The sequence below is a fragment of the Pezoporus wallicus genome, unplaced genomic scaffold, assembly GCF_028554395.1.
Source record: "Pezoporus wallicus isolate ANWC-B61680 ecotype Strahan unplaced genomic scaffold, APGP_CSIRO_Pwel_v1 contig_7379, whole genome shotgun sequence".
Classification (NCBI taxonomy): Eukaryota; Metazoa; Chordata; class Aves; order Psittaciformes; family Psittacidae; genus Pezoporus; species Pezoporus wallicus.
In genome coordinates this window covers 209206-235183 of record NW_026642884.1, presented here as the reverse complement: position 1 = coordinate 235183, position 25978 = coordinate 209206, and the positions used below count along the sequence as shown (strand labels likewise).

At 43.5% G+C, this 25978-nt stretch overlaps 1 protein-coding gene across 2 annotated transcripts in view; it reads right to left on the bottom strand.

Moving 5' to 3' along the window:
* SLC35F4 (solute carrier family 35 member F4) overlaps positions 1-17696 on the bottom strand; it is a 128194-nt gene extending 110498 nt beyond the window's left edge. For both annotated transcript variants that reach the window (XM_057433054.1, XM_057433055.1), the window contains exon 1: positions 17526-17696. In XM_057433054.1, the coding sequence (XP_057289037.1) occupies positions 17526-17628 (103 nt within the window). In that variant the 5' untranslated portion in view covers positions 17629-17696. The remainder of the gene's footprint in view (positions 1-17525) is intronic.
* Between the last annotated feature and the right edge of the window lie 8282 nt (positions 17697-25978).

Here is a 25978-nt window from a genome sequence, read left to right as displayed (position 1 = left end):
ACTATGACAGATCTGCCAGCAGCCTGCTCTAACCTTACCATAGTCACTGCTCCCTGTTCAGAAGATGTTTTTTACAGCCTACTTACAAATTATTCAGATTTTTCAGCCATGGGCTAGATGTCAGTTTTGAATTCCAGCCCCTTTACCATTCAGACCTCTCATGGATACAGCTGCAGCTCTTGGTCCAATTAAACAGCCTTTTTTTCTACTCTGTGATAGAGTGGGAACTGTTTGGCTGCTGTATCCAGCTGCTATTTTAATGGATATTCTTGAATACCCAAGGCCACAGGTCAAAAGGAGTAGGCTACCATAAGGGTGGTGAGGCAGTGGAACAGGTTGCCCAGAGAAGCTGGGGTTGCCCCATCCCTAGAAATGTTCAAGGCCAGGTTAGACGGGGCTTAGAGCAACCTGGTCTAGTGGAAGGTTTCCCTGCCTGTGGCAGGGAGGTTGAAACTAAATGATCTTTAAAGGTCCTTTCTAACCCAAACTATTCTGTGATTCTAGATACCCTGGACTGGACAAACTCCTAAACACATCTACTACACATCAGTTTATCAGGACCATTAAATACATTTTTTTCTGGTATTTAAACAGTTTCTGTTTCACTGTTCATTTTGCCTCCTATAATTTGCTGTGTAGGTGAATTTTTCAGCCTGTGCAAAGGTCAGGGTGATGTCTGCAAAGCACTTAGATCTAATTCCAAATGATACCGGAATTTTTGCACGTCCTATACCACATCTAACAATGTCACCATCTGTGAACAATATACCAAGATGTCTTCACTTGCAGAATGCTGGCAAAATACTCAAGACAAAAATCAGAAAATAAGTTACAAAGGTCACTTCAAAGTCGCTGATAACTTTGCCAAAAAATTTTGCCTCATCTGCCCAACTGTGGCCTTGATCATCTCATAAATATAGGGGAAAATTAGAATTTCATCTTAATATATCCATTTTAAGTTAACAGAGTAATGAAATACTGCATCTTAAACTTGCCTCAGCAGTCACTGTTCTGCAGAACAGTAAATTCTGAAGAGTAATGAGGTAGCATTGAACTAAGGTCTGTCTGAAACTTCTGTATCTAGAGGAATGCATTTGAGAGCAACAATTTAGTCTGTTATATCCAGGAAAACAGCACTGGTCCCAGTTCTGGGAACTTAGTTTAAAAATGTCACAGGGACTTTTGATGGGTAAAATAAATTCTGAAGAGTGGAAAAGCACAAACTTGAACAAAAAAAGAAACATGAGCAGCTGGAAATAATAGGCAGCCTACATCCTCCATTCCCACAAAAATACCAGACCAAATTATCAAACAGGCTATACAGCAGAAAAACAGGAAAATGACAGTCAGAAGTTAATCAAGACTAAATCCCATCAGAGTAATGTCGTTTCTTTTGACAGAATAACAGGTTTGTGAATAGCAAAGGACAGGAGACAGTACAGCTCTTGACACCAGTATGGCTGATGGTACTACCCAGCATCACAGGTCAGGGAAATGACTTCACTGGGTAGAAAAGTATTCAAGAGCCAAACCCAGGCCTGGTATCAGTGTCTCACTGTCAGATAGAGGGATGCTCAGTGAGGGTCCTTTTACCATTTGTTATTTCCGTAATAGGGAACTTAAGCATTATGTCTAAAATGATATTGACAGGAAGGCTGCAAGTACTTTGCAGGAAGAACTGAAATTATTTTAACACCATGGAGAAATCACCTGGAAAAGGAATTATTTGCAAAAGTGAAAGGTTATTCCTACCTAAGTGGAGAATCAGCTGTACAAACACATTTCAGGGAATAGCTGCAGTTTTCTAAAAGAGGACAGGACAGTAGAGGAAACCCCACGCTGAAGCTACATCACTTTTTATACTGTGGACAAAAAGATGCAGAAGTGAGATGGTTAACCCACAGTACACTAAGGATATGAAGGCTGCACTGGTAGGACCGCAACTGAAGAACTATGTCCAATTTAAGGAACCAAATTTTAAGGAAGGTACAAGCTTGCTTGATAGATTCCAGAGGAAGAAGAAGATAGGGAAATTTTCTAGACATTATGACTAAACAGAAAGAGTGTAAGAATGTGGTTTGTTTAGAAAAGATGAAGGAAGCAAGAAGAAAAGGCCCTGAGATCTAAAGGATATTGTTGCAGAAGAGACCAGTCACAAGGTAACCAAGACAAATACTGGGTCTGAACTACACCAGAAAGATTTAGCCATGAGGAAACAACAGTAAATGGAGCACTGAAACAGACTGCCTGGAAAGGCAGGCAATCCACACCACCAATGTTTTTAAAATGGATTAGACATAGAATGGTAGAATAGTTAGGGTTGGAAAGGCCCTTAAAATCATCAAGCTCCAGCCTCCCTGCCATGGGCAGGGACACCTCACACTAAACCATGTCACCCAAGGCTCTGACCAGCCTGGCCTTGAACATCACCAGGGAAGGAACATTCACCACTTCTTTGTGCAGCCTGTTCCAGTGCCTCACCACCCTCACAGCAAAGAACTTCTTCCTTGTATCTAACCTGAACTTCCCTTCTTTAAAGCCATTCCCCCTTGCTCTATCACCACAGTCCCTGATGAAGGGTCCCTCCCCAGCATCCCTACAGGCCCCCTTCAGATACTGGAAGGCTGCTATGAGGTCTACACGCAGCCTTCTCTTCTCCAGGCTCAACAGCCCCAACTTTCTCAGTCTGTCTTCATACAGGAGGTGCTCCAGTCCCCTGATCATCCCCGTGGCCCTCTTCTGGACTTGTTCCAACAGTTCCATGTCCTTTTTACATTGAGGACACCAGAACTGCACACAATACTCCAGGTGAGGTCTCACGAGAGCAGAGCAGAGGGGCAAGATCACCTCCTTCGACCTGCTGGTCACACTCCTTTTGATGCAGCCCAGGATACGGTTGGCTTTCTGGGCTGCAAGCACACACTGCAGAGGCTCGTGTTCATTTTCTCATCAACCAACACCCTAAATCCTTCGCAGGATTGCTCTGAATCTCTTCTCTGCCCAACCTGTAGCTATGCCTGGGATCGCATTGTATCCATTAAGAGTTACGTATGTGACCCTGCTCATAAAGATACTAGTTATTTATCCATATATCTGCCAGTTCTGCAATCCTATTAGATGATCACTGCTCAACCTGTTGAGATCACCAACAAATTTTTTTAGTAAGTCCAACGAAACTTCCCTGACTCTGGAATCTGGATCAATGACAAAAATTCTCAAAGACCATGTCAGGTTCTGACATGCTCTTAGCCATGTAACTTCATTTGAGGAACAAATCATTATTCAGCCTGGGTAACATCCCATTTGAGAAAGATGCTCATAGCATGACTGTCCATGAGTTTGCAAATTTTTAGGACTACCTTTGTGGTTTTACACTTGCATCCAATCTCTACAATTACTTTTAAATATTCTGCTGTAATGGAATAATCAAAGGCAATTATAGAAGATCAGAGAACGAGAAGGTACAATATATTGTCAGCTACTCCTGATAGTTTATGATGTGAAACTTCATCAAAGTGTCTAGAACACACTGCCAGCCCACTGCAGAAATGCCCACAACTCTAGCAGATAGCACTGAAGAGATAATGCTGCTTTCAGATCTCTTCTGATTGGGCAGACAGATGCCTTTGCATCTCCACCCCTGGAAGATTCTCCCAAGGGCAAAGAGCTAACCTTCTGATCCTGAGCCACACTGCCCATTATGGGCACACTGATGAAGAACATACAGAGTGTAAATAAGTTGCTACTTATACCTGTAACAATCAAAATATAACCAAATAATTCTCAAAATCTATAAAGTCTATAAAGCTAGTGATGTGGTCCCATCACCTGTTTCTATTTCTGTCTTTATAAGAACCCTAATCATCCTGACTGTCCTTACAGTAAATTACTACTCTGTTCAGAATTGGAAGGAAGAAATAGTTCTTTCTCTGATACACCATGCAAATGATTTTCCCTGTTCTCGCCACTCCTCTGTCACACTACAACTAACAGATTATACATGATCACAGTTAACGTACAACTTTTTTCCTCCTGGCTAGTAACAGGGACACATTTACAAAATTCAGTCAAGGAACTGGTAATTGCTGACACACCTGCTTCTTAACCTCTTCTTTCTGTCAGCAAGTTCTGTCCCCATTCAGAGCCCACCACACAAAACAGGGCTTGTTAGGGCTAGCACAGCTCAGAGTTGCTATGCCACCACGGTTTTAACTGGGAGTTGCCCGACATCCACACGGCTCAGCACGAACTGAGAAAATCCACCTCTACCCAAAGATTAAACGTACATGAAAAGCTAAATCCTTTGGCTCTTGCCAACAAAGAAAACCCATCAATCACAGAACCCCTAGGACTCCAACAACAGTCTGCTCCAGGATCTGATCTTGGAACAGGAAAATGGAGAAAGCTGAAGTGACTGCAAAATGCCTTGGGGTTACTTTTTCCTCAAGCTCTCTAGGCTCCTCTGCAGCCTCTACAAAGCACAGAAAGGCAACTCTAATTTTCTGTCCAGCTGAAAGAGAATTCCCAGTTCTCATCAGCACAGGATCACTAGGCAGCTCCAATCCAGCCTTCTGTGGCACTGAAAGGACAGCAAGCAGCACAGTGAAACAGCACAGCGTTTGACCCAGCTCCATGCATGTAGTTCCCAATTGCTCTTGTTAAGCAGTTTATGTTTAAATTGCACAGAAATGGGATTTGTATAAGTGAAACATTTGTTTCACTGATAGATTTCAGCATCTCTATTCTCAGAGTTCTTTTATTAGCACTTTCAACCTGCTTTTCCCTCTCATGCTCCCAGAGGTCAAAAGCCAGCCCCAGAGAACCTGGCTGTGGCACTTGGATGTTGAAACTGCTCAGTCTCTGCCCTCAACAGTCTCTCTGCAAACCAAGAAGGTAAAAAGAGGAGAGAACTTCACAAACCACCTTCTATAGGTGTGTATATATTAATTCATTATCAGCCACTTATTCGCACTTATGCTTATGAAAGCAAAACTGAACTTTGTATTTTACCTCTGAAGCAGAGCAGAGTCCTCCAGTCTGGCAGCATTTCATAAATTTCGCACCAGTGGGGAGAGTCTAATAGATTTTGTAGGTCAGTGCTTCTGGCAGGTATTTCTCTGAAGACTCTGCTTCGAGTTCAAGGGAAAAAAAACCACTATCTTTCAACTAGATTTTTGCAGGCAAAGTCCAGTAAAAGTTAATGGGGGGGGGGGGCGGGGGTGTGTGTGAACGGAGGAAAGAGCTCAATTGATTTGTTGTGAGCTCATCTAAAAGTGTTTCAAAATTCAGGGCATACAAGGACAAAATCGAAAAAAATATTCTAGCAGAGAACAACTCAAAAATAGCAGCAGTGGCTAAGAACAGTTCTTCAAAGGGATGTCAAACTTTACAGTCTTTGTGCAGCAGCAGTAACTAAAAAGGCTTCGTGTTGTCACTACATGGCAGTATTAAAAGCCAGCATTCATTTCTTTGGGAAAATAAATAAATAACAAAACCACATACAACAGAATAATATAATGCAACCATAGGAAGGTTGTCTTAAATCCTGTTCATAAATCCCTGGGGCACCGTTCATTGTTCAGTGCAGTCATCACAATGTCATAATCTAATTTTCAATACGGGTCAGAAATGTTGTAACTGGCAATGCAACGGATGGCACAGGTGACAAAAATAATTTCTAGGAACTTAGCCTTTAAAATAAACAAAAATGGTGGCATTTCCTTATTGCCTTTTTTAAAGCTAACAGTTACACTGAGTATTAAATTTGCTAACAGGCAAACTTTTATGCTGTACATATGATACTCTTGTGCAGCAATGTTTTCCTTCCCTAGGCTCTTAAGGGGCCAAGATGTTTGAAATGATGGCAGAAGCTTCTATCTCACTAACCTGCAACAGCAAGGGAAACTTTTTGTTCTCTGGGTACATGACTAATAACATCTTTGCAAAGTAGATAAAATATTAAGTATTATCTCTACATTACACCAGCACAGAAACAGAGGGCCAACAGCAGCCACCAGTTTTTTGCAAGCACAAAATTAACCTTGGATTTATTATTTCAAATAAGAGGAAATAATCATCATGAATATTTTATAACATTCTCTGTAGCCTTAATAAAACAACTACATTTTCTCCATTTTTTAAAACTGCAAAGGGTTCACAACCATTGCTGCAATGCTCTACAGACCTATACCTATAGGTGTGGCTCTGGAAATTAATCTTTTTTTATTGAATTTCAGACAAAAACCTAAAATTGTCCTATAAAAAAAATTTATGTTTTTCATGCCTCATCCCAAAGCCCCAGACAAAGGGAGGCGCACCCTGTGAGACTCCTGGAATCCTGGTATAGTCTATAGAAGTAGACCAACAGTATGAAGCCATCACTTATCCACTCAGGCTAGTATCTCACCCATATGCTGGAAGGAATTATAAAAGATGTATAATCTTCACAGGATGCTTATTCACAGTGAACTAGTCAATGCTTTCTTTTCTTCCTCCTCCTGTCTCCACATATATTGGGGAGGAAGAATGGGGGAACCTGACTCCAAGACTTCATGGGAGTTACCCTCATTCATCAACTGAAAAGCTGTATCCAAAGAACCAGCAGCAAGAGACAAGCAATTCTACAATAGCAAAATGGTCAGTCACTTCCCTATATAAGTGTGCCTACTGGTCAGATTCTTCAGTGCCTTAAAAAAAACTAAACAGGGTGAGTGAGTAGGGACAGAGGGATGATGTTCACATGAGACTTCTTTCTGTAAGAAAAAAGGTTAAAAGGGAAAAAAAAAAAAAAAATCAACAGATTAGTTACAAGACATTTTGTAATCTGCACACCCAGGAACAAGGTGCAAAGTTCTAACAGGGCATACAAGGATGTGTTTGACAAGAAGCAAGTGCCTATATTAGGAAAAACAACATCGACTTTAAAAAAATGATTCTGTGATAAAAGAGAGACCCAGTAACAATTCCAAAGAGCAGGAACCTGCTCACTCACAGACTTACCGCAATGCAAAGGGCTATTGTTTCCTTTTTAAATTGTCCCTTTTACTCCCTTCCAGACCTTAACAGTCTGCTACAAAAATATCATAAACTATGGAGTATGAATGATATCAAAGCCTGCTCTCAGAGGGAAGCTAGGACCAGCAATCACGTACTCTTCAGTTGGGGAATACACAGACAAAATTTTTGTTCATAGCCTTCAACCAGCCAACTCTGATGCCACAGACACAGGGAGTGCAGGGAAGCTGGTAGGATGAAAAGGGAAAGTCAGGACCAAGGAGAACAGCTCAAGCCACTGAAATAACAAGGAAAGCATAAATACAGCAGAAGACCCAGTATGTACATACTCAGGTCAAACTGCGCTGTTACTGCAGCTGGCTTTCAGAGAGACTTGCATTTGAATACCTGAATGTGACCACAACCCTCAAATAAAGACCTGTGGATCTTCTCTTTATGTGTATGGGGGATATTTGGCAATTCAGACTGCTCTAAACTACAGGTCCTGCCCACAGTCCCAAGTAGGGAAACTGAAAATGTTGGGCACATTAACAAAATGAAAGGACTTGCTTTACACTGCCACATGCTATCCATTACCCAAAGGGAGGATGTGAAGTGCTGCATCATTAAACCACTAGAGGATTCTTCTGTTCTGCGGTCTTTAGCCAGGTAACACATCACTAGGACTGCTTCACAAACATCCTCAGCTGTAAACATCCCACATCCAGGAGCAGCTTCAGAACTACAGCAACTGAGGTCTGTCTGTTCCTTACTATTATTTGTATGACAAATCTGAGATCCCAGCTAAAATAAGAGACTAAAACCCACATCTGTTAACAGTGTGCACAGCAATAGTGACAGATTTCTTCTACACTCCATTCCCTTACACAGGGCAAATCTGAGCTATACCTTCCATTTTGTTCGCCTCCTTAAAGCTACAGACTGTAAGGAATGTCTTATGTCCACAAAGTGCTATGAAACTTCACTACACTGTATAGATGTTTTACACCAATGATAATTAAGGGACACATTTTCAAAGTGCCTCTAAAAGTTACTTACACAAAATTTCACTGTGGCTAAATCACGTGTAGATGCTTACCAGAGTAGTATTTCCAGGTGTCTGCCTTAGAAACTTTAGCTCTCAAAAAAGCTACTGCTGCATCCATGCACACTGCAAATACCTAAGTTTAAGCAAGTTCTCTAGAGTCTGCCCACATAGACACATCTTTTCTTGTAGCTCACTTCTCTAAGCTCAGAGCCAAGTATACCTGTCTTCACAAGGATGCTTAAAATACACTTCAAAGCAGATGTGCACAGACCCTAGCTAGGAACAGAGTTGCCCTAATTTGATCCAATTAACCTCCTTTCCAACACTGAATGCATGTAAACAAACAAGATGCACTGGAAAACACAGCTAAGCAGCTTCTTCACTGCTTTTGCCTGCCTCAGCACATCTACAGGTAAAGTACAACCTCAGCCTTTTAAGTCAACCCTCCAAACAACCAGCGAGGTCTGCATTGGAGCACAGATGGCCTTTAGAAGGCACATTCCTGCACCCACACCTCCATGAAGACACTAGGTCAGACAACAGTTGTGCACTTAACTGCAAACTGAAGTCAGTCCAATGCACCCTGCAAGCATCAAGCTTTGTGGCACACAAGCACAGATAAATCCATGCCCACTGCCAAAGGGTCCACCCAAGAAGAGTGACAGAAGGCAGGCCTTGTACTGGATGAATCATCCTGACAGGGCACATATGGCTCAGCACACCAACAGCCCAACTAAGTTTGAGCTGAAAAATGTCTTTTGTTCCTTCCTCCAAGGTTCTTCCTTCACTGCATGCGAAAAGTGTCATTTCAGTGACATTCCAGACACTTCACCAGTCTGATTTTTTTTTTCCCCTCAGAAGAAATGTTCTAAAAATGCTTAAAATTTTCTTCTTACCTAATTCCTCATTTTTTTTTCCATTCCATGCCACCTTGGAAAGAAGCAAGAACTGACAGAAAATTAGAAAACTTCATCAGATATGTTATTCTTTCCCATTCACATGAAAAAAATGCTCAGTTCAGTCATTTTCCACCTGCTCTGTTTGTTAGTAGCCTCACTGAGTACTGAGAATTGAGTAAGTGCTTTGTCACATGTAGGACCAATCTTCCTCAGCTAGAAGTCCAAATGCGGTACAGAACATCCCGTCACCCCACCCCCTCAATGAGTTTACCTGCCTATCGTCCACGTTGTCAGCATTGAAGAATTTCCTGTAGTGGAGCACCACAAAGCATCCCACTTGCACACAAGCTGATACATATTCTAACCCCTGTAGTATATCGCACAACAAGTTATTTCTGTCATTGCGAAGAAAAACCCCAATCTGCACCCACACAATCTCAGGGCTGCAAACTCCACATGGCAAGCTTTGCGTAGGAAAGGACTAAACCTCCCAGGATTTAGGCATATAAAAGGGTTGTAACAACTGCACTATCACAACTATGCCATCTTACTTCAAGATGCTGAATATATATAACACTGTGCAAACTAATGCAATCACTTTTCTGTCTCAGAGCACTCCGACAGTGAACATGTGTTCCAGCCCTGTTTCACACTTACCTTACACAGGCACAGCAGCACGTGATGTCCGTATTGTCCTTAGACATTCAGGTATATAATGTCCATTAGCTGGAATGGATGTGCACAGTTGTGTTTCTATGAATCATATGAAAAACTGGTTCCCAGTAGGAAGCTATTTTTAGTGAAGTGCACAGCATCTCCAACTACCCCATTAATAATAAAGGTAAGTGTTAGCCCTCACCAAAAACATTCCCCAGAAGACTAAACCTCTGCAGGAAGAGAGATAGGTGTATATTGTTTCAGCAATCAATTACTCAAGAACTACTGCTTTAGTGCCATGAACAGCCACTTCCCAGTCATAATGCAAGCACAATATGCCTAAACCAGGAAGGAATAAAACTGGAAATGTTGCCAGGTTAGCTGAAGCTACGATTTCCAAGTCTGGATGGAGAGATCACTACCACATCTATGACCGGTCTACTAGTGGATTTGGTGGAATTATTTTGGTGGGGTCATATTAACCCATGAACTGCCATGCTAGTGCTTGCCCCTCTCTTCCTCCCTCTAAAAAATGCAACTGAAACTTAAATGAGACTCAGAACAGTTACGGGAGCTCTTCTTACATCAGAGAAAATAGACTGGACAGCTTTGAGACAAGGAAAAGCTTTACAACTGCCAGAAACAGCAGGAAACATGTACCACCCTAGACCTGAATCCTGCTCAGACTTAAGAGACCTTAAGGCCTTAGGCTCTTAAGGTAACCAGAACAGGAGCAAATCAGCTTCTACTTCCTTGCCTCTACAAAAGAGAGACTTTTCTCACTCCCTTGCTCTGCTACCCCTTATCCAGCCCAACCAGATGCAGTAAAGGGCAAGTCCATTTTATCAAGAATATTTGCAAAGGAAGTCTAGGAAGAATCAGCATGTCTTCAAAGTAATAACAGAAAGATCTTTGTGTAGCAAATACAACAAAAGCCTGTGACTTGAACACATGCCTCAAGCTTTTGAATAAATTCACTGAGCCATACCCTGGGTATTAGCTAGGCATAATATTACAGATTCTAGCTTTATGCAATGAAATCTGCCATTCTGCCAAGGGCCAGCCCAAATCAGGCACCAGGGAGTCCCACTTCACCTTACTGCAAGAAGGATTTTCAGTCTCACTAAGTAGAGCTGGTCCACTTGGTGAATAATTTAACCAATCAGTTAAGCACTTCACTTCCACCTCTCCATGCCCCCATTATCACATTTGCCACAAAGAGACACTGACTTTTTTTGCAGGCATTTTCATTATTCATCATTGTGATCATCCAACAGGAGGTCTGTGTAGAAAAATGCCTGCCACCAGTTGTTCAGCAAACAGCAAGCTGCAAATTCACTTTCACAGGTGAATTCCCATGCAGGTAGCTGAGCAAAAGCCAATCAATTTCTAAATGTGCAGAAGAAATAATCGCAAACTTTAAAAACCACTAATAAAAAACAGGAATGCAAGCATTGGAAGGATAAAAGTTTGCCAGAACTATCTGCCACTTTAAGATATTATTTTACCATATTTAACCAAGACCAGATATGCAGCTGCCTGCCTGACTGGATGGGGAAGACAATGCAAGGGAAAGAGTGCTGAAACAACAGTCAAAATGAAGGATCTCTCTTCTGTGCTAACCAGGAGTGTACTAGGAGCTCATACCCAGATCATTTCTTGATAAGTTATATGCAGCAGCAACTCTTTGGGGAAAAAGGAAGCCCTTCTGCGAGTAGGGCTGGAGCAAATAAGCACGGGAGGGCAGAGGAACTGAAAAGCAGGCAGAAAGCACAGACAGAAAGTTACCAAGTTATCGGAAGAACATCCACCAACCTTAAACACCAGGCCAGGTTCAGCACAAGACCTGCTATGCAGTCACCAGCAAAGGAAGAGACTGTTCAATCAAACATTACAGCTTGTTCTGTGCAATCTCTGGCAAATTAATATTCCTCCCTCCCACCTTACTGTCTCAATTTTCCCTGCCAAATAGGAGTAATTTTTCTCAAAATCTTGGCAAACTTCTTTATTAGACATTTTTAAACCTTAGGAAATAATTCTTATTTAAATACGTAAGACTAGGAGAAACTTTTTGGCCATTAATTTCAGCCTTCTGCTAATTTCCAGCCTTAATTTATTCATGGCCTGTTCATACCCATTTGTCTGTGTGCCAACATGCTCTTTCAGTTTAAACAGCTCTTTCCTACATTTCCCCATTCATTCTCCCAAGATGTATTTGGACCAGCAGCCACGTTCCCATCTTGGCCAGCCCATGCAAGCTAAGCTCTATCAATCCTCTCTTGGAAGGATATGCTCCTCAATGCCCTGGTCACCATGGTGTCCTTCCCAATTTAAATTCATCCTTCCTCCCCACAGTTGTTCAGAATTGGACCCATATGCCATGGCATACTCAGATACCGTGGTTTCACAGCTCAGCTCCCCAGAGATGCAACCCCAAAAGACCAAATCAGTCCCTGACAAAAGGCTGAGGACCAAACCAGTTTCTTCTCCTGCCAGCTACTGAGACCTCTCATCTTCCAAAATGCCCTGGACTCCCATGTGAAGGGGAGGTTCCACTCTCTAGCTACAACTGCAGCACTGCCATGTTGTTCCTTCCAGCACAAACAGAAATCCACATAAACCCCGACCCTACTCCACTGAAGAATACATACCTAGTCTTCCTGAAATTAGTGGGCAAAGGAGTATTTATAAAATCTGTTTTACTGAAAGAAGTTACTTCACAAGTTATTGTTACCAGTGCTGATGCACAGCATAGTTTTGGGGCTTTTTTTCCTGAACAGAATGACAAGCCTTGAGGAGAAGTATCCTATAGCATCCTATGCTATGACATCCCCTTGTGCCCCCTGAGCTGGTGGGAAAAAAGATTGTTAAATCTACAGTCTGTGATCCAGCCCCCACTGCAGCACACCCCCCTAAAAGAAGAGCTGGGACTAACTCTGTTACAGAAAATCCATGTAAAGTAGAGAATGGAAGGACTTTGAAATAAAGCTCATTCCAACCTGCCTAGACCTGCATCTGGAATCCTTGCAACACAAACACTACCAGGGGGCACAGGGAGAGTTGCCGCAACTGGTAAAAGCCAAAGCATCCTTGAGACTTCAACTCATACATAAATCGGACACCACTGCCTCCCTCCTAGACCCCCTCAAACACAGCTTCCCGAAACCAGCCTTATCCACCAAAGATTTCAAGGCACCTTTACTCAACTGCTCCTTTCCCAGTCTCTCCTGTTGTGTGTGCTCTGCATGGAGAGACTGCGGCCTCTGCAAACTGCTGGAGTAGCAGCTGGGTGCCTCCAGGAAACAGACCAAGACTTTGTTCCTCCTGCTGGAATTGACAAGCCACCAGGAGGGCATGGTGTTCAGTAAGCACAGAGATGACCCAGGTTTGCCATGTGATTCGTACTGCAGCAGACTGCTGGCACAGCAGCTGTAATAACCAGAAGAAAATTCCTCCAGTGTTTCAGATTTACCCTCCACAGCCCTTTACTCTGCTCAGAGAGCAAGACAGCCAAATTGCCAAGCCACTGATTCTGGCTCAGCATAACTTAATCCCAGTCTTAAGCAAAGCAATTAAGCATGGACTTAACTTTAAACGCATTGTCAAAGCCCAGTGGCTTAGTACAAGTTCAGACTTAAGCAGATGCTTAAATTCAGATTGCCGACTTGAGGCTTAACTTTCCAAATGAAGCCATGAAACCTTGCTTGAGCTCTTCTAGGGAAGTATGAAAACATAAAGGTTATTCTCTACAGTGACTGTGATACCATTAAGGACAAGTTCAATATTTCTTCACAGATGCCAAGCTCCGCCAAGGATACACACAGCCATAAGGGCTTTCCAGCTCCCTGGCAGACACATCTGACCATGTAGCTGCAAAGAGGGGTGGCCGCCCAGTATCAACACAATGTGCCCAGTATCACAGTCAACAGTCCTGCTTCGGCACAGACATGAAACACCACCCTCTGCTTGTAGAAGCTTATGGAACTACAGGGTTTCAAGGCAGGTCTGAAGAAGAGGAGCAGGGAGCTTCAAGCAGCATGGGAGAATGTACAAAGGAACTGGTTTAAAAGCCCAGCAAGAGCCTGCTGGAGACTGGCATTCATGACCTGGGGTGGTGGGAATCAAACCCTCCAGACGTGAATGCATATTAAAAGAAGCCCTCCAAGCATGATGAAAAAGAGGTGGTGATGTGCCATGTGAAGAGCTAGAAGCACAAGTGCAGCCACTGCATTTTCAGGAGTTAATGCTGTGCTCACACAGATGTGAGAAAACAGCATTACAGAAATGCAGATCTGCAACGCTGAGAACCAGGACAAGACAGAAGACTGTGGACGGTGGAAAGACCTCCATCAAAAAGTTATTACACAGGCAGACACTGCTTGACTTCGAGGTGGACTTGGTGAATCTGGTGAAGATTAGAGATGATAAACTTTGGCTGGAGCAGTTTTAATTCGGTGGAAGGCACAGAAAAGGTGTTAGGACAGACTTGAAGGAGAGGAACTTTGTAGTGTGAAAGTAAAATAGCTTGCAGTACTGAGATGAAAGGCAGATGGAGTGGCAGTTGGAAAGAATGAAAAAAAGAAAGAAAAAAACAACCAAACAAACAACAAAAACCCCACCATACATACTCTTCAGCTTGGAGACATTAAACATGGTTGTACTAACAGCAAAAAGCCAGAGAAGGAAAAGTTATGGCAAATATCTGAAGAGGAAAAAGGTATTTTCCTTCCTAATGCCTTTTTTTTAAGGATAAATAAAATCATAAAAGTAGCCGATTTAAAATTAACAAAAGAGTCGTCATATGCACACTATCATCTGAAGTAGGTTAGTGCACACAAATACAGAATATGAAGCAAAAGTCACTAGAAAATACTGCAGTTCTTTGTAGTAACAGCTCTTGAACACCACAGTCCTCCAAGGTAAGATTCCCAGTTCTTAGCTTTCACACACAGAGACCTAGACATGATCTCCTGTTAAACCACGGAATACATGCCTATCCACCAAGGGAGGGATGTAAATCACCAGCACAATTCACAGAGCCTTCAGTCCCCCCAAGGGTGAGCGGAACAGCAGCTACCACCACTTGCCTTTACCTTTCCTCAAGGAGAGGATCCTTCCTGTCCCTAGCTTGGCACCACAGGCTGTGGACAAAAAGGAGCCTCAAGAAAGGCAGTGACCATCAGCAAGCTGTTATCATCCAAATAACACCCCCTCTGGTGCTCTCTGATCACACCCAAGCGGTTACCAAGAAGAAGACAGCACAAGACCATTTTGGGGACAAGGGCTCATCCTTAGCAGCCCTCTTTCCCAGGTACCCTTCAAACCAAAGCACGAACAAGGTGACTGCGTAAGCAGATGACTGCACATGACAAGACAATAGCTCCTCTGCCTCTGGGGACAGCAGGGACACAACCTAACTGACATTTTGAGCACACTACATGCTACCAGCATGCTGCTCTCCAGCAAAAGGTGCTGACCACTATTGCTCAGTTGCACTAAAACTGCATTGTGACAGCGGTGAAAAAAATCATGCCCTTGCCAAAATAAACTGAGATATTAAGTACACTAATAATTAGCTGTACAAGACTCCTACCTCGAGTGTTTACATTTTGACAGTGCTGTAGCTGTACTCTAGAATTAGCTAAGAGAACTGACAGTCAACAGTATTTCGAAGCAACACTACCTGAAGACAATACTCCAGCATAGACACAGGAATGGAGATAGAAATCCAAGCCAGGATCTCCAAGAGTGATTCTCCCTGCCTCAGTGCTAAGAGGCTGTACATTCAAGATGCCTGAAGGATGCCTGTTTTTCCACAGGTAGGGGGAGAACATCTTCGTGACACCTTAAAGCACTTTGTAGAGCCAAAACACAGCCACAAGGATAAGGTATTCGTCAAATGCAAGCACACCAATAATTCTCGTGATGGTTCCAAAACTCATAAGACTGCTTTAAAAAGTGTTCAAAGCTTAAAAGGGGCATGTGCTTTTCATTTACCCAAGGGCACTTACATATTGGGATACCTCTGGGCTACACACTTGCAGTTTTTCTCTTTAAGCACGATGATCAAGAATTTTGCTTACTTTCTTTGAACAGCAAAACATAATCTAATTTTTGTTTTGCCTCAGTTGTCAAAGGTACGAAGGGGTAGGAGATTTGCAATAAAATCCCAAGAGTCAGCACTTTTGAAAGCTTTGTCCTCTCCTGTCGTGCTTTATCAGATTTTAAGCAGATGCAATTTGTAGCATCTGCAGAAGCTGGTCCTGGACTAGGAAAACTTTTCTTTGTGCGGGCAGTGCTCTTCTGTGTCCCTGATGCACCCGTGCACAGCACATACTTGCACTGCAACACTAAATTCAGGTCTACATGTTGGTAGAGAGTGGGAGTGTTGCTGAAGACTGAAAAATTGCTTTCTGTCACTGAAGCGAACTTCCTGCAAAGTATTAATCCAGTATCCTCACTCTTCTCTGGTAAATCACACTGTAGAGATCCTCTGGAGCCACTGCAGAATCTGGGGCAGAGGGTCCACCTGGTTCAGACCTAAACAGTCCATGAACTGTCATGCAGCCATTCCTCCAGATTGTTCCGAGTTTCTTCCCAACTCCAGACAAACCAAGTGACCTCACCAAATGACCACAACACCTGCCATGCTGTTAGTGTGCTATGAGTAACAGCTGAATAAAATCAGTGGGCTTGACCATTTGCTTTTTCAGCTGATCATTACACAAAGGAACTCTTTATTTTTTTTTCTTTTAAGTGGTTTCAATGCACAACTTTCCTCTGTTGTAAAAAGCCCACAGACACATTTGACTGACATTAACAATTTTTTTCATTTTGGTTTTGGGTTATAGTTGTATTAGAGCTGGAGAGTACCGCACTGCCTGTTCTGGAAAGCAGTTCACCTCCTGTGATTCCAAGGGGAGCTTAAATATGCAGAAGAAAGACTGCTCCTTAGTGTTCACCTTACTAAGGTGGGGGGGGGTGGGGGGGTGGGTGCCCCTGTATTCCCCCCACACCCAAATTGCCTACATTCCCCTTCCTTTTAGTAAGCTGTTGCATATCATAGCTTCTGAAACTGCAAAACAACTATTAGATAATAAAATCCTAATGCATCAATTTCCTCAATGACAAAAATGAATTATTTCTTTCATTAGCCTAAGTTTCCGCATTAAATAGCTCTACAGAGCACTGGGACACCCACAGTTTCAGCAAACACCACTGCTCCTAATTAAAAACTTCAAAAGCAAAAATAGTGAATTTCTGCAAGGACCGACTGCTTTAACTGCAGCTGCTAAAGGAGAAAAACAAACAACTAACTGAAAAAAACAACCAAACCAACACCAAGCCCCTAAACCACAGGGGTTTCGTATTAAAATGGCACAAAGGAAAACCCCTAAGTAACTCCCCACTTTTCTGGAAAAATCTAATTAGGACGATGAAGATCAATTAAGGGAGGAAGCTCCAAAACCCAGGACCTTCACGCTGAAGCATCCCCCCGGGGTGGACCCACCGGGACCAAAACTTTCCCGGTGCAGCGCGTAGCACCGGGTGAGCAAACCCACCCCTCCTGTCAGTGGTGGGCAGGGAGGGCTGGAAATAACAAATAAACCCCAAATGACAGCCAAAGGTCCTCGCACCCCTCCCGAGCGCTGGCTGCAGGATGGAGCCGAAGTTTGGCGGCGTAACGCCATGGCCCCCCGTTACAACCGCGTCTCCGGCGCGGCCGCATCGCCCCCCCACCCGCAGAGCCAACGGCTCTCCTGGCTTCTCAGCAGGGATCTGGGCAGGGAGCACCCTCTGACTCCCAACACCGAGGGGTGGGGAGGGCGTTTTGGGGGACCACGGGCACCCTCAGGGGACTGCTGCCACCACCTTCACACACACACACGTATACACTAAGGGCCGGGAGAGGCTAGAGGGTGCCTTACTTTTCTGGCTGGAGTAGCCCGGGTAATATCCATAGTAGCCCGTGATCCGCAAGATCCTGTCCTCGATGGTGGCCACGCCGTTGGGTGCTGCCTTCCCATCCATAGAGGGCGGGAGCGGCGCACGGGGCGGTCGGGCGGGACGCCGAGCGGAGCCGAGCCGAGCTGGCAGGAGGAGGAAGACGGTGCGGTACGGACACGGCCGCTGCAGCTTGCGGGGCCGCCGGGGCGCTCAGCTCTGACTCCGCCGCCTGGTGCAGGACAGGCTCCGCAGCGCGGCGGCCCGCGCCCAGCCCGGCCTCCCCCCGCCCAGCCCCGGGAGGGAAGCGGCGATGGGAGGGCGGGGGGGAACCGCAGCTCAGTCGTTATTTAAAGGCAGTGCGGGGAGCAGGAGGAGGTGCGGGCGGCGGGCAGGCTGAGCTCCTTCTGGGCCGAGGCTGAGGGCTGGCTGCACACACGCTGCGGGGCTCTCTCCTCAGAGCAGCGGGCCCGGCTGAGGTGGCTGCGGGCTGTGTCGGTGTCGCCCTGTTCGTGCCGAGCCCCCGATGTCCCGCGGGCTGGGGATTGCCAAGGGGATGCGGTTGTCCGTGGAGCTGAGGGGGGATTACTCCAGTTTGCAGGATGGTCAGCGCTTCCCCACGCACAGGTAGATGGGGGCTTGATGTGGGTGAGGAAGGTGTCCTGAACTGGTACCAATGAACCACAGGCCTGCCTGACAGCAGTGATAGGACAAGGGGGAATGGCTTTAAACTGAAAGAGGCAGATTCAGATTAGGTATTAGGAAGAAGTTCTTCACTGTGAGGATGCTGAGGCCCTGGCACAGGTTGCCCAGGGGAGCTGTGGCTGCCTCATCCTTGGCAGTGTTCAAGGCTGGGTTGGACAGGGCTTTGAACAACCTGCCCATGACAAGGGAGTTGGAACTAGATGAGCCTTAAGGTTTCTTCCAACCCAAACCATTCTATGATGAAGGGATATCTGCCCTCTGCCACCTGGGCAGGTTGTCCACTTGCTCTAAGCTGACTCCATATGATGTTCTCTAAATCCTTGCCTGCATTTGTTTAAAAAAAAAAAAAAAAAAAGTGAGAAATTCACCATTTGGCTTTATAACCCAAAAGCTAACTCTCTTTGGTAACATTATAACTCAAAAGCTAACTCTCTTTGGTAACAATCAGGCTTTGAATTACTTGACTTTTTCCCCTACTGGTCCTTGTTATATTTCTCTCTGTTAGACTGAAAAGACCATTGGTAACCAGCCTTTTTTTCCTCCAAGATGTATTTCTACCTAGTAATCAACTCACTTTTGCCCAGCCCTCTCATTGTTCTGTGGCTTTGTCATACCTTATCTTCATCTACTCTTTCTCATTCTACTATTTCCATTAACTGGACATTTCATATCCCGTGCTTCCTTCTCTTCTATTCAGACTCATTTCTCCCTTATGTGCTTAGCTAAATAAGTTGATGGCACAAAATAGCCTTTTATGAGCACAAACAAATAATAGATGTAATAAAAATAGTTGTTGCTTTGGTTTTGCATGGGGAATCATTAGCTTGTTAGTGTTCAGACAGTGCTTTGAAAATCAACATTTTCTGGTGTATGAATGCATATATAATAAATGCACATTTAGCATAAGATATTAAATGCTCTTTTGATCTTTAAATCTTGTCTTCTGCCATGCTGCTAGGTAATGCTAAAGGCAGTTACAAAGCAGTGATAAATCAACCACCTATAACTCAGGAATTAGAGGCATAGCTCAATTCACAGCTTCCCTATCCGCTTTTTGGCTAGCTATGAAATAAGATTAGTGACTTTTAATGTTTTTAAATATATTGATTTTTTTATATTTGTCCAACAGAAGCACAGATTCCTGAGTGCCGAATTTACGCCAACTGACAACAGACATTTTACTTCTCATCTGTGGAGTGTTACAAGCAGCCTGTACCCAGACCGTGGGACAGAAGCAGCTGTGAGCCAGACCATGCATTAGTTGGCTTTGAAGGGTGCTGGGTCAGAGGAGCAGATAAAGCTCTAACCCCTTCTGCAAGATTAAAATTCTCTGTCCTAGTTAGGGAAGCAGGGTAGATGCAAAAATCACTTGCCTGGTGTGTTGTTTGGAATCTCTGAATAAACCACAAGTGTCCCCCCTTCCCAATTTCCCCTCCAGTGGGAGTTGGTGTTATGAGAGTGTTACCACCATTGATCTCAGCTTCAAAGTCAAATTTTGGGACTTACAAGTGTTACTTTGAAGAAAAGGAAAAAATTACTGGTTCATTTGAAGGTTAAACTAATGGGCCCAGAAACAACTCTAAGCCTCAAATTCTTTCCAAAGACCTTAGTGCTGGCTTAATTTTTCATCTCTTCTCTTCCTTTTATCCCTAGGCTTTCACGGACATGCTGTGCATGTTTAAACATCACTAGACGATAATACAAGCAAAGCCATTCTTGAAATTGTTCCTGACTATGGTTCCCTTCCAACATTCCTCTATGCAGTTGATGCACAGTGGCACCTTCTGTCTCTTTGAAAGTGTATAATGAATTGAATGTATTGTTTCTGAATTCTTACTATGCTGACAAATTTTCTCTTACGAAAAGATTGTTTTTTCTGCAATTAGTCTTTTTGCAAGTTGTGGTTAAAGAAGTGCAGATGTACGAACTACCATTTATTACCAAAAAATACACACTTAGATGATTAGGGGCACATGGGGACTTATTTGTTTCATCTTTTCCAGATAAAAGGCCCATCAAAATCACTAGTTGCTAACATGATTTTCTTCGTTTGATTTTGATACTGATAATGATTTTGTTACTACTTAGTACTTTCATTACTACTTAGTATGCTAACATGATTTTGCAGAAAGTTTTGTAGTATTTACCACTCAGTGACTAAATTCTAAGGGTTGATCCAGGAAAGAGCTCTAAAAACATCAATTTAAACTGGAGCTTGTTGTACATTTTGAATTTCCCCTAGACTCTACAAATGGGTGTCTTTCTCTAGAGAAAGGAAGACTTACACCATTAACGGCCACAGAATTTGGCCACAGTTTTTTTAAAAGAAACTATTTAATTCCAGGCCATATGTTTGCAAAACTAACCTCTCTAGCGAGAAAGCGATATAAATGTCTCCTGATCATCTTGCTGATTCTGCAGACTGAGAGTCCCAGTGTCTTTTTTGCTGCTTACAGCTTTCCCAGACAGCCTCAAATAGAAAGGAACAAGAGTCTGGGTGTATTTCACAGCTGCCTTTTAAATCCCATTGAATAGTGCAGTCATGGAACAGTGAGTATCCTCACATGAGTAGAGCCTGAAGAAGCAGAACTTTTCCTTACCTGTCTGTTTTCTGACCACATTGACTCTGGTTCTTTCTTCATGAGGCAAAAAACATCTTTTTCCTCTTTTCAGCTCCTTACCTACAGGCAGCTTTGGTCTGTCAGTGCCCATTACTTTCTGAATGCAACTTACCTATGAGCCTCTGACCATGTGTAAAAAGATAAAAATCCTGCCATAGCAGGAAATTTAATGCCAAGTGACTCTTTCAAGTGAAAAAGTAATTATGAGTTGATCATTCCAAATTAACTGTTTTAATATCAATATACTGGGGGGGGGGGAGGGGCACGGGGGGAAGAGGGTGCGTGGTTGGTTTTGGTTGGCTGGTTGGGTTGGTTTTGGTTTGGTTTGGTTGTTTTAACAAAAATGCTCACTTTGGACTGCAGCTTAGCAAGAATCTTTAAAAAGTCATGGCAAATAGGACTTCACTCATGTCATTCATTTGGAGAAAATTATTCTGCATGTTATGGTCCTAGTTCTCCTCTCACACAAGTCATGCTGTTGTAAAACTAGCATAAACATGAAGAAGCCGAACCCATAGACAGGGAAAAGAAAGTCTGTAGGATCTGAAGTTCCTCTAATTGTCCTCTTGTCACCTATGAAAGTCACTGGAGCACAACCAGTTCCTGCTCACTCTGCCTCACAAACAGCAGGGATGAAAGATGGACCAGTCTCTCTGCTGACATCAAGGTCAGAAAACTCATTGACAATATGAAACCATTTAGTTTAAAGATGCCTGAAGCTGGCAGCTTGGTTTTAAGAGCTTTTTCCCTCTGTTTGAAAACTGGGGAGATTCCAGCTTGGAAGAAAATTTGAAGTCCCGTTCCAGAATATTTCAGAGCATCACCAGATATTAAAAGGTTTTGATTTGGCAATGAGCTAGGCAGCTTTTTTAATGCCAGTTGATTTCATTGATGGGAGGCAGATCAACCATCAGTTCTCTCTTAAACTAAGACACAAAGATGATATTAAGGATGGAGGGGAAAGCTGCCAGAAAAATAACATAAAGGAATGTTGAATAAAGAGAATGGGAATGTGTGGGAAAGGAAAGAAGAGGAATAAACAGAATTCTGAAAAAGGAGAGGGCTCTCAAGCAAGATGTGTCCATGCAGACACCGGAACAGTGACAGTCTGAGCTAGAGAAAAATGCTTTCCTGATGTCAAACCAGGCTATAGTTTTCACTCCTGGAAGGGGAACACCTTACTCCCAGCCTTTTGAGCTCGCCTGTGCTGTGAGTCTGCAGCAGGGTAGGGGGCAAGAGGAGACACTGCCAGAGCTGAATGCACCTATTCCACAGACTGTGCCCGAAGAAATGGCTTAGGCACACTTTTCCTTACTGTGCACCTGCAGCCCTGACAGCAGCACAGCTTTAAACAGTCCCCATGCTACAGAGCAATATGTATGAATATGTCCATGCTCTGATCCACTTGGGGCACTAGAAGACAGGGGGGTAGTTAGCATTTGCCCCCAGGATGCATAAAAATGCAAGCCCCCAGCTCTGTACATTTATTGTAACTAAAGCTAGCAAAAAAAAGAAGCTTTCAGAGCATTCATCATTTTTGTTTCCAAATAGCAAAGACAAGAGGTTATTCCTCTGAGCCCATGCTCTCAAACACTTGCAGGAAATGTCTGTTTAGCAGTAGCACTGCCAATTTATTGATGCCTGCTTCAAAGAGAGGGGAAACAGACAGAGAAAAGACTCAGTCCAAATTGTAATTTTGCAATTATTTGCTCCCTACCGGTCATTCAAACCACCTTTGCTCAGTGCCAACGCCAAAAAAAAAAAAGAGTAACTTGCAGAACTCCATACAAACACAAATAGCACATGGCTCTTGTGTTCTGCATTACTTAAGACAGAGACCCATTTTTGCATATTATTGACCATGCCTTTTGCCTTTCTAGTTTGATGGCTAAAGTTCAGCTGATAGACTGGTTTATACCCATTGCTCTACTTTTTCAACTCCCACTTATTCAGCAAGATCTGAGAATAATAAATGGCCGCAACTAGGTTCTTCACACTGTTTTCCGTAGAGCTATGACCATCCATGTATTCCAGCAGATCTTTCTTGCAAGCAGTGAGATTTGGGGTGAACAAAGTCTGACTGGACTTGTAGATACCAGTTTTATTGCAATTGGAGGGATAGTGAAAGGAAATCATTATTTGTAGAGAAAGCAAGGTCTTTTGGCAATAAATCTGTGATGGTTCCAAGGAACCATTTTCCTCCAAGAGCCTGTCCTTCCTATTCAAACCAGTATTTGATTTCTGAACAGTGTTCAGCATTCAGGAGGTGTGGAGGAATTGGAGTCCTACACTGTAACTCAAGACCCAGGTGTGATGAGACCCAGACTAATTTTTTTAGCATCTAGTAACATTTTGTGTAGTTCTCCCTGTTCCTGGATTTGAAGGCTGGTGTCATTCAAAAGTGAACAGGCTGATTCACTGACATGGAAGTGTCCAGGTGTCTGGCAGTTGCAACAATACCAAGCTCACGTTGTGGTGTCAGAAATCTCCTCTGCCCTGCAATCTCTTGTTCTAGTTTTTCAGCTACTTTTGACATCAGCCCAGCAGGACCCACAATGAGCACCATTCTGTGAAACACACACAAGAAATCTGCAACACTGCAACACAGTTTTACAAAGCAGCTTTCTTGCTGATAATAAAGGTCAGGCTCTTTCAATACCTCTGCACCTATAAAGTTTCCCAGAAGGTGTTTTGAGAAGAAAAGTGGCATAAACCCCCCAAAAATCTCTACTACCTCCTGGTGGCAGAGATTTGCTCTCCTTGCACACAGAAAAGATACTGATGGAGTGAGGCCTGATCATCTGACACCACTGTAAAGATTTTGCTGTCTTTAGATTTATTCTGTAACCCCTTAAAACTCACAGGGGTACATAAAGTATTACATGATCAGCAGCTGTCCAGTCTATCCTCAGCTTTTCCTTATGACACTTCTCCATGCCTACATTGCATCAACTCCTTTAAGCTGCTCCACACTTTGGCCAGTTAAGCCAAGACAAAAAATCCTCCTCTACTTCCTTTCTTTTGACGTATTTTATGCTGCTAGAGAAAGCAGCAGACTCAGTCCCAAAAGCATGGAGACTAAAACAAGCAATGTTATTAAGCACAAGCAATAAAAGTAGTCCTGTCCCCTGGCCTTCACTTGTCCTTCAGATCAGTACATTATAGAAGGATGGATGTTCAGCTCCTTCTCATGTCCTAGGCTGAATTTGTACCTGGTGCCTAAAGAGAGGAGTAGCCTTGCTGACCATCTCCTGCTCAGGAGTGAGCAGCTGGATGATGCAGATGTGTGTACCATTTGGATTCTCCAGTCCCAGATCCCAGTAGAAGAGATTGCAGCTACACGCCAACGATGCTTTTTACCCAGTCTCCCATCATGCAGGTTGCACTTTCAGTCCAGAAGGCTTCTTGAGTCCTCTCCACTTCTTAAGGCAAGTCAGGGCTCAATTCATTGACCTTACATCAATGACATCTGGTGTCATTTAAGTTGCCATGGGGCATCTGAGAAAACTGGAGAGCACTGGCAGGTGTAACAGTGGAGGTGATATATTTCTGCACCAGCAACTGGAGGCTGTGAAGTGTTTCATAGCACATCCCAAATGGCTCTGAAGTTCTGTGCACATCAAGCCCTCAGTGACACTACTAAATAACTGTGTGATCTGGGGAAAAAAAGTCATCCTGATGCTTCTAAAAGCAGGGATATTTCATCCTGAGTTACATGTACTTCCAGAAGACGGAAGTGCAGACGGTTGCATTGTCTCCAGGCTGATGGATTTGCTTACTGCATGCTCTGAATTATCTGAATTTCACCTGGGTAGGTGTAGGGCAGCACAACTTAACAGAGACTAACAGCAAGCACTCAGATTAGCCAAGTAAGTGTGCCTGTGTGTGTGCATATGTCCCTTGATGGCCAATCAGAAAAATAAATTATGTGGATAAAGTAAGGCCTCCCAGGCTTAGGACAGTACCTTTAGCTGTGCTCTGCTTTCCCTGCTAGCCTCAGGAGGCTGAGAACATCACCTTTTGGAGAAGTACAACTGCAAACTGAGCCTTTTTACTTTTGGGAATGAGGTTTTTATGGTGTGAACTGTCTGTGAAGGTGAGGTTTTTATCCTTTTCTTTCCATCTGTTTACCATGCTGGGCTAAATCAAGCAGATTGTAATTGGTGTTCACTGCCCAGCCTTAGCACTCTGACTTTGTCAGGTCGCCAAGCAGTGTTGACATCCCTAGCCACTCTCCAGAAGGACCTCAGGAATTCAGATTCCCTGAATTTCCTGCAGCCAGGTTTGTGATGGTTTTGCACCTTTATCATGGACAGATCTGGTTAGAGCTCCACATGCCCTCCTGTTTGGGCTCATACCTGGCATGTTTATAGCCCAGCAGTGTGAACTCTCTTCTGCCCCATAAGTGGATACATAGGATTTGTAATCTGCTGCTTGATGCTGCATATGTAGCACTGCATCACACTCAAAGATCCTGCTGAAGGAGCCCAGCCACATTCCACTAGACTGCAATGAACTTGACCCAGCCTCCTTATCCAGGTCTCATCACATGCTGCAGCCCCATTACCCAGAGTATTCAGTCATATGCCTCAAATCTTGGATCTTTCATGAGAGGACATTAAAAACAAAACTGGAAGGGTCTGGCCAATACCATAAAAACATTGGGAGCTTTTTCCATAATATTTGCTGCAGTGCATATTTGGAGACTTTATTTTTCTGCCTTTCATAACCATGGAAGAAAACTTACATCAACTAATACTTTCTCTAAAGGATCAGTGGGTGAAGCCTGGTTTTTAACATCTGGTTTCTTTCTGCAAACCCCTTGGATTAGACATATATGTGGGGAAAAGATATCTGGTGTCCCACTCCCTCTGCTGGTACAATTTTTTAACCATTACTTTGTACCAAAGGCTACTCAGTTTAAGTGCTCCAACGACTAACCTGGCTCTGCTATTTGAAGATCTATCACTGCATGCAAGGAGAAAGCTTGGAGGGACAGCAGGTATCTCCTGCAAACAGTTTTCTAATTAAATCCGTGTTGTCCCCAGATGGCATTCCATGTTTTATGGCTGCCTCTGAGCTTTCTGCTTGAGCTCTGCTATTTGGAGATT